This window comes from Myotis nattereri, assembly GCF_964212035.1.
Source record: "Myotis nattereri genome assembly, chromosome: 16".
In the NCBI taxonomy this organism is placed as follows: Eukaryota; Metazoa; Chordata; class Mammalia; order Chiroptera; family Vespertilionidae; genus Myotis; species Myotis nattereri.
The window spans coordinates 34,119,761-34,129,144 of record NC_138091.1 but is presented as its reverse complement, the minus strand read 5'-3'; the positions used below and the strand labels follow the sequence as shown (position 1 = coordinate 34,129,144).

Here is a 9,384-nt window from a genome sequence, read left to right as displayed (position 1 = left end):
GCCGCCACAGGGTAGGAAGTGACTGCTGAGTCCTGCTAACTGGTGCTCAGGGTTTGAAAAGACAGTAGAAACGCAGAGGAGGGGCTGGATGCAGGAGAAACTTCTGAGGAGAAGCACCAGTATCCAATGGGAAGGGAAGCACCACGACTGACCTAGTTGAACACATCTCTGTAAAGTGGTTTTTGCTGGTGCCTGGGTGAATGCGACCCTCCAGCTTCCTGGGACCTCAAAGGGCGCAGAATGAAGCCAGTAGCAGGGTCAGCTCAGCGCTGATCGCTGCCGGCTGCCGGCTGCCGGCTGCCGTGCGGTGGAGGTCGCTGCTCAGCCAGCCCTGCAGGCGGCGCTGTCGGGACGGCCTAGTGGGTGAGCATGCGCAATGCGTCCGGGGAGGAAGCGGGCTCGCGCGAACTCGGAAGCGGAGCACCCCGCGCGAGGTCGGGAAGGGGGCGGTCGCGGCCCGGCTACCTGCCTCAGACAGCTTCCGGCCGGGAGTCTGGACTGTTCGTTTCTCTGTCTGAGGAGGCGGGATGGGTGCCACAGGCTCCGTCTGGAGCGACAGCTCTCGAGGACGTAGCTAAGGGCATCGGCCATGGCGCTGCTTCGGGCCCTCAGGGGCGCGACCTGGCGTTTTCCCGGCCAACTTGCGCGTCAGTCCTCCCGCTCGGCGCGGCCCGGGGAGCGGCCCGGGGGAGAGGAGCTGAGCCGCCTGCTCCTGGATGACCTGGCGCCTGCCCCGCGCTCCACCGGGGGCCGGGAACTCCTGTTCGGCCTGTCCCCGTGCCTCCTGGCTCTGCGGGCCGCCCGCCGCCGCGTGGCCCGGCTCCTGCTCCAGGCCGGCCGGTCGGGGGTGCGGGGAGAGCGGGCAGAGCTGCTCCGGGAGGCGGAAGCGCGGGACATTCCGGTTCTGTGGCCCCGGCGGCAGAAGCTGGACGCCCTGTGCCGCCACCAGGTGCACCAGGGCGTCTGCATGGAGGTGAGCCCGCTGCGGCCCCGGCCCTGGACTGAGGCCGGGGAGGCGAGGCCCGGAGATGACCCCCAGCAGCTGTGGCTCGTCCTCGAGAGGCTCCAGGATCCCCGGAATTTCGGGGCCGTGCTGCGCTCCGCTCACTTCCTCGGAGTGGACCAGGTCATCACCAGCCGCAGAAACAGGCACGGACATTCGTTATTCCCCGTGTGTCCCAATTTCAAGGGACAGCCGAGTTCCTCAGCACCTTGACCCTTTGGTGGTCCCCTAGGCAGGTCTCCCGATCTCCAGAATTTTCATCTCTAAACCTTGGGGGCCGGGAGAGGGGGGAGGGCAGGGCAGGGCGCCGGGCTTGAGATGACGCAGCCTGACACGGGGCATGGGGTCACTTTGCAGCTGCCCGCTCACTCCGGTGGTCAGCAAGGCCAGCGCGGGGGCTATGGAGGTGATGGACATATTCTTCACCGATGACCTGGGCGGCTTTTTACAGGTGAGGGCTGAGGGGTTGGGGTGGCGGGAAGGAGCAGAAATGAGCCACGCCCAACCTCTCAGGCCACTTAACCAGGAACTGGTGGAGGAAGGGGGAGAAGAGAGCATGTTGGCATTTCCTGTGCTTCTCTGAATCCCTTCGGGAAGAGGGAAGGCTCCCCGGGTTTTTAAAACCATGAGGGGAACAGAATCTGAAGTTGGAGATGTCCTAGCCTCGTTCCCTTGACTGCACTTCTCCAGGCATACCTTTTTGCCCTGCTCCAGGTCTGCCACGGGGCCTCAGTACCTGCTAAGTAGGCCTTCAGTAAACGTGTCCCGAGTCCCTCCCTAGGGACATAGCTTGCAAGGCTCTTTAAAAAAAAACTTTATTGTTGAAAGTATTACATATGTCCCCCCCCCCCCCCACTGACTCCTTCTAGTCTGCTTGAAAGGCTCTTTAATAAGGACTAGTCTATGCCTTTCCTCTCTTCCCTTTCACACACACAAAACAACCCCCACTACCACACAAAAATCCCACAACATTTGGGGAGCAAACCTTAGTAAAGAAACCCCCCCGCTGTTCTCTTGCTGAACACAAGGGGGCAGTATTGCCCTGCACGTGGCCGTTCCACTGACCATCTCCAGGTCTCTTCCAAGTCTCAGTACTTCTTGGATCTCCTTCCAAATATATATATATCTATACACACACACACACACACACACACACACACATATATTTATTTATCATTCATTCATTCATTCATTCATTCTCTTTTCTTTTTCTTTTTGCCTCATCCACTCTCACGGCTTTAAGTAGCATCTATATTTGAATGCGTCCCAAATGTATAGCCTAACCTGGATCTTGCTCCTAAATCCCAGATTCACGTATCTAGTTACCTACTCAGTAGCTCTGTTTTCAAACAACTAGCAACACTGGTTTGAAAAAAGCAAGGTAAATAATAGTTGATGGGATTTTAGAAAGCTGCTCAATGTCCTCAACCCAGAATGATTCCAATATGAATAAATAAAAGCATCTCAAAGGGGTTATAAAACAAAACAGCTTTCTTTTGCTGTCTAATCGGCATTTCAAACTGAACAGTTCCATAGCCCAGCCCCTGTTCCTTCTGGAGACCCAGCTCAATTGATGGCAGCTCCATCCTTTCAGTGGTTAGGATAGAAACCTTGGCATCGCCCTTGATTTTTTTTTCTGCTCTCACACCCATTCCCATTTGTCATTGCATCCTTTTGGTTTTACCATAAAGTTATTTGCATATTCTCACCACTTCTTCTCTCTCCACTGCTACAACTCTGGTCCAAGCCACCATCGTCTCTTGCCTGTATTATTGTGAAACCTCCTACCTGATCTTGCTTCTGCTATTGGCTGTCAACCCAACAGGCAGAGAGATCCTGTTGCAGCATAAGTCAGACCACGCGTTCAGAGTTTTTAAAAGCCTTTGCATTTCTCTCATAGTATAAGCCAAAGTCCTTCCAGTGGCCTTGGAGGTTCTATCTTATGTAGCCCTTTGTTCCCTCTCCTGTCTCAATGGCTCCCTTCCCATGGCCACCTTGCTATTGTGCTGTTCCTCACACATAGCAGGTAAGCAGCCATCCCTCAGCCTTTGCATTTACTGATCACTGCCTAGAACAGTGGTCGGCAAACTGAGGCTCGCGAGCCACATGTGGCTCTTTGGCCCCTTGAGTGTGGCTCTTCCACAAAATACCACGTGCGGGTGCTCATGTACAGTGTGATTGAAACTTCGTGGCCCATGCGCAGAAGTCAGTATTTTGTGGAAGAGCCACACTCAAGGGGCCAAAGAGTCGCATGTGGCTCGCGAGCCGCAGTTTGCCAACCACTGGCCTAGAAGATTCTTCCCCCTGATGTCTACATCGTGCTTCCTCATCTCCTTCTGATCTCCACTCAAAAGTCATTTCAGTGAGGCCCTCCCTTCCATGAGGCTGGGATTTTGGTTGCTGTTCACTGCCCTATCTCCAGTGCCTAGAACAGAGTCTTCCCATTCTAGGTGCTTATTAATTATTGACTGAATTGAATGGCTCACCAAGGTAATGCATACAGGGTGGGGCAAAAGTAGGTTTATAATTGTTCACATGGAAAATAATCCAATAATTAATATTAACACAAGAATAAGCTGTTTCAGGTGCTCACAACTGTAAACCTATATATATGGGCAAGGTTGGGGCTATTCCTTGGCCAAGGCTCTGATGAAGGTTTGGTGAGCTAGAATATGATTTCTTTCCCCTTTCAGGCCAAAGCCCGGCAGGGCTGGCTCGTGGCTGGCACGGTGGGCTGCCCAGGGCCTGAGATTTCTGGGTCCTCTGAGATCCCCATCACTAGTTGCTTGGAGTTCCTCTGGGACCAGCCTACTCTCCTAGTGCTGGGTAGGTAGATGTTCCTGCTTTTCTGTGCTCAGCTGTTCATTTCCTGAGTGCCTGCCTGTCCAGCTGTGGCATTCCTAATCTCTGCCCTTTCCCCCCTCCTGTGCTTTGCAGGGAATGAGGGCTCTGGCCTGTCCCCAGAGGTGCAAGCCTCCTGCCAGCTCCTCCTCACCATCCTGCCTGGCCGGCAGCTGCCTCCTGGACTGGAGTCCTTGAATGTCTCCGTGGCTGCAGGTGAGTCTTACTTCTTTTCCTCTGATCACACATGTGTAGCTGTTTCATCCTAAACAAGTTTCTCAATCATTCTCCATGTCCATTGCTTTCTGTGCCAAATGCAGAAAATACATCCTTTTGAGAATGAAATGAGGGAGTGCCTGGCATATGGTCCTTCCTCTTCTCGGTTCTCTTCCCCATATCATTCTGTCTGTCTTTGCAGGTATTCTTCTTCACTCCATTTGCAGCCAGAGGAAGGGTTTTCCGGAAGATGGGAAGAGAGGGAAACATCTCCGAGACCCCCAAGAACCCTCAGCCACGGCTGAAGGGCCCAGATTGCCTCAGCACCCAGGACTGTCCTCAGGATCAGAAAGAGAGAGGCAAGACGGGGGCTGACTTGAACTGTTCAAGATGTGTATGTGCTGGAGGGCAGGGGATAGGTGGCCCACGCATCCACATGGTGAAGTGTGTTGGAATCTGTTACTTGAGTGTGCACCAGGCTCTGTTCAGTAATCACTGTCTTGGGAAGCAGGGAGCTTTGCGGTGGAGACCAGAAGAAGTCCTGTTTCCTGTTTTGAGTTTTGCAGTTGGAGATGGTAGCCTGTTAAGTGCTAGTGGAGAGGGTATGTTTCCTCCCAGGTCCTGCCTGGACATCAAGGGGAAGTCTAAACATCAGAAGGGAGCTGGGCAGCACAGTCCAGGGATTCTATTCCTTCGAACCAGTGTGAGAATGTAGAGGGAGCCAAGGGCTCTTTGTGGGCCAGACAGGTGCAAATCCAGGCTCACACCCTGCCCCACTGCGGGGCCTTGAGCACGGACTTCATCTTTATATGCCTCAGAGCCCTTGTTGGCACCTCCCTCTCAGGGCTGTTGTGAGGCTCAAATAAAACCTCCACTGGTGGGCCATTCTGTTCGATTCATCCATTAGGTGGCAGCCTTGCTCTTTAGTCCACGGTCTTTTCGGGAAGCTCTTGCAGTCGGCTGGGGAGATCCCTGGCAGTGGCCTCCAAGAGGCAAGGGAAAGGTTAGCAAACACCTCCCACCCCACTGGCCCTCAAGTCCCCCTGACTGGTGAGTCAGCAGTTAGTCCACCTACACGGAAGGAACCAATGAAGCCTGGCCTTTGATTCTGGGAGGTGGCGAGGATAGGGTTGCTGGTTGTTATTGGGACCGATTTGGTACTTGTCCCTCAGGAACAGAGGCCACAGGTGTAAGTAGTTTAGAATAGTCTGGGCTGCACATTGGAACCACCTGACAAGCTTTAAGAATAAACTGACACTGGGACCGATCCCCAGAGTCTGATGTAGTTAGTTGGTTAGGGTGCAGCTGGGCATCAGGATTTGTAAAGCCTCCCCTTCCCCACCACAGGTGTTATGTGCAGCCCAGGCTGAGGGTTTGTCAGCCTCAGCGCTGTTAACATTCTGGGCTGGATAATTCTCTGTTGTGGGGACTGTGCTGTGCATTGTAGGATGTTTAGCAGCACCCCTGGCCTCTACTTACCAGATGCCAGTAGCAGCCCCCTTCCTCCAGTTGTGACAACCAAAAATCTCTCTAGACATTGCCGTATGTCCCTGGAGGGTGGGTGGGGGAGTCACCCCTAGTTGAGAACCACTGCTCTGGAGTGTGGATCTGGAGGACAACAACCCTAAATTCAAATCCTGATTGCTGTGTGACCTGGGGCAAGTTCCTTACCTGCCTGGGCCTCAGTGCCCTCCTCGGTGAAAGGGGGTAACCCTGTCCTTCTGGATTGCTAGGAGGATTCAGAGGACACCAGGAACTCGGTGCCTCACGCATAGTAGGTGCTCAGTAAATAGTACTGCCCTTTCTCTGTGGACTGCATTTATCTTGGAATTCTAATGGTAATGACAATTTAGAAAGACATTTGAATTTGTTTATAAAGGGCCTAGCCCTAGCTGGTTTGGCTCAGTGGATAGAGTGTTGGCTTGCGGACCAAAGGGTCCCAGGGTTGATTCCGGACAAGGGCACATACCTAGGGTTGTGGGCTCGATCCCCAGTAGGAGGCATGCAGGAGGCAGCCAATCAATGATTCTCTCTCATCATTGATGTTTCTATCTCTCCCTCTCTCTTCCTCTCTGAAATCAATAAAAATATATTAAGAAAAACGAAAAAAATAAAAAGGGCCTAAGATTGCTTTAAAGTCAAAGTTGATCCTCTCAAGAAAAGAAGAAACCCCTTCATAAACTCCACAGATAACCACTTTATTGGCACTCTCCATCCTCCCTTGAACTGTCCGTCCCCATCTGGCACACAGGCTCTGACCTCCGCTGGCACAAGTCAACCTTGGACATACTACCTGTTTCCTCCATCTCTGCTGTGCTCTTGGCCAAGAGCCTAGAGTGGCTTTGTACCTTGGCTGCACTGTAGAGTCATGGGATCAGGGAAGGGGGATAACTTTTAATATTCCAGATCCCAAAGGCACCAGACTGATGAAATCAGAATCTGTGGGGAGCAAGCCAGGTATACGCATTTCTTGCAGCTCCCCTGCTAGTGTGCAGACAGGTTTGAGAATCACTGTTCCTCCAGCTACCCACTCATATCCAAGAAACCTCTACCAAATCATTCACACCGTGCTTTTGAGGGCATGCTGGAAGCACACGCTAGGCAACCTTTCATCTGTCCCTAAAGTTTTTTAGAAGATGCTGGCTCTAGCCCTGGCTCCATGGCTTCTTACCTAGATGGCTTCTCAGTCTCCACACCTGTAAAATGGGAATGGCACCATCAGCACCTGCTCCAGCTGCCCCCTCCCCAGCAGAGATGTTGTAAAATAAGATGAGAGCATGTCAGTAAAACATGTTTTTGGCCAGTGTTGATCAGTAATTAGAGTGTTGGCCTGCTCACCCAAGGGTTTCAGGGAATATACCTGGGTTGTGGGTTCGCTCCCCACCCCCGGTTAGGGCACGTGCAGGAGGCAACCAGTCAGTGTGCCTCTTGGACATTAATGTTTCTCTCTCTCCCCCCTCACCCTTCCACTCCCTCTGAAAAGCAGTGGGAAAAATACCTTAGGGTGAGGATTAACAACAAAAAAAGTTCTGTAAACTAAAGAACTCTGCACCAAGGACTGGCACACAACATCAGTGTGATGGTTCACTTTATATGTCAACTTGACTGGGCCATGGTGCCCTGATATTTGGTCAAACGTTCTGAATGTGTTTGTGAGGGTGACTTTGGGTGAGAATAACATTCAGATTGGTAGACTGAGTAAAACAGATTGCTCTTCCTAATGTGGGTGTGCCTCATCCAATCAGTTGAAGGCCTAAATAGGACAAAAAGCCTGACCCATGAGTAGGAGAACTCTTCCTGGTTTTTTTTGGAACTGAAAACACGGGCTCTTCTGGAGTCTCGAGCCTGCTGGCCTTCAGATGGGAATGACATCATTGGCCTCCAGCATGAGACTCACCCTGCAGAACTTGGGGTGCCAACCCCCATGATTACATGAGCCAATTCTCTATCCTACGTAATAAAAGGCTAATATGCAAATTGTCCCCTTGGGAGTTCGACCGGGTGTTCGACTGCTCGCTACGATGTGTGATGACCACCAGGGGGTGGCGCAGAATGAAGGAAGGTCACGCCAGCAGCCAGGGGAAGGAAGGCCCTGATTGGCCCTGATCACCAGCCAGGCCTAGGGACCCTACCCATGCACAAATTTTGTGCACTGGGCCTCTAGTAATAAATAAATAGATAAGTGTGTGTGTCTTCTGTTGGTTCTGTTTCTCTGAAGAACCCAGACTAACAGATTTGATGACATAAACTCAGGTGTCCTGGAGTTTCTTCCATGTAGGGACCCAAACCCAGCATGGAAACTAGAAGTTGGGGTTGGGGGTACTCAGGGTCCAGAGCCCCTAGTCTTGCCCATGGACTCCTCTAGTATCTGGAACCCTATCTGACCTGCTTGGAGCATGCTATTTATCAGCTTGCTGGGTCCCTGTGGTCTGGGCCATCTAGAGGGGTCACTCTCCTGGGCTAATAGCCAGGCACAGGGGGCTCCTCCCTGCTTCATCCATGGGCAGCAGGCTGGCTGGTCTCTGGAAAGATAGGTTCACTTGAACCAGAAGTATTGAGGCTGTAATTACCTGCCATACACAGCCAGGATGTAGTTCTGTTATGCAAACCAGGCATTCTCAAAACAGAGAAAGCACCTGAGGTCCCAAGGCCCAGGATGAGGCCTGCTTCTCCTTGGCGTGGCCGCTGGTAGCTGACACATGACACTGTGCACCAGGTGTGGTCCATACCCAGGAGCTCCAGGGGCTGTGACAGGGAATGAAGGTGCTGGACGCAGGTCCATCCCTGGAGGGCAGGGTCGGGATGAAGCCACGAGAGGCCAGGGCAGTTTGCTGAGTCCCAACTCTGTGCCTTGACGATGGTGTAAATGTGAACATGTCCCTTCACTTTTCCAAGTCTAACTTCCCTCATCAATAAAATGGGGATAACCGTGGTGTCTACTTCCAAGGAGCCTGGTGCAGATGAAATGAGATGATGCGCGTGAAGACCTCAGCTGGTGCCTGGGACATGGTGGCTGTCCTCACAGTACCCAGGTGCAGACCCAGAGGTCAGGGCACTGGGCTCTTCTCTCCTACCAACCCAGCCTCAATTTCCCCATAGGCTCTAGGGCAGTGGTTCTAAACCTTCCTAATGCTGCGACCCTTTAATACAGTTCCTCATGTTGTGGTGACCCCCAACTTTGAAATTATTTTCATTGCTACTTCATAACTGTAATGTTGCTACTGTTATGAATTGTAAAGTAAATATCTGATACGCAGGATGGTCTTAGGCGACCCCTGTGAAAGGGTCGTTCGACTGCCAAAAGGGTCACGGCCCACAGGTTGAGAACCGCTGCTCTAGGGTCTCTTTCAGCTGCAACACTCAATGATTCACTTCTGAAAACCACTAGAGCGAATTGGAGAGGGGAGGGGCTGAAATGGCATTTGCAGGATCCTCCTTGTCTGGGCTCCACAGCCAAGATGGGGAGGGTCCCCGAAGGGTTGGAGGCTGCCTTAGAATTTCCAGAGCAGCTGAATTGTGGCCAACACCCCTGCTTCCTTCCAGGGCTGGACTTCTCTATTGGCAGGAGGCTAAATTGCCAAGTTCGCCCCCCCCCCCCCCCGCTGGGGTCCTAAATTAGACCCCCCCACACACAAACACACACACACTCCTGCAGGGCCAGGCGCCAGGGGGGCCTCACAGTTTGTAAATGTAATCAACCTTGAGGTCTCTGTCTTCCACAGGTGCAATTAGCATGCCCATCTGCTAATCCCTGATAATTGATGTTTACAAACATGGGGCTCCATTCAACAGAGCTGCTCGGCCCCTCCCTCCCAGGCCAGGAG

The 9,384-nt window shown here is 52.6% G+C and overlaps 1 protein-coding gene across 1 annotated transcript; it reads left to right on the top strand.

The window, feature by feature from the left end:
* The first annotated feature begins 358 nt into the window (after positions 1–358).
* MRM1 (mitochondrial rRNA methyltransferase 1) lies at positions 359–6,190 on the top strand. The gene is made up of 5 exons (XM_081108779.1): positions 359–1,149; positions 1,361–1,454; positions 3,697–3,829; positions 3,941–4,060; positions 4,263–6,190. Exons 1-5 carry the CDS (start codon positions 590–592, stop codon positions 4,433–4,435), a joined length of 1,080 nt encoding a protein of 359 aa, XP_080964905.1. The 5' UTR covers positions 359–589; the 3' UTR covers positions 4,436–6,190.
* The last annotated feature ends 3,194 nt before the right edge of the window (positions 6,191–9,384 follow it).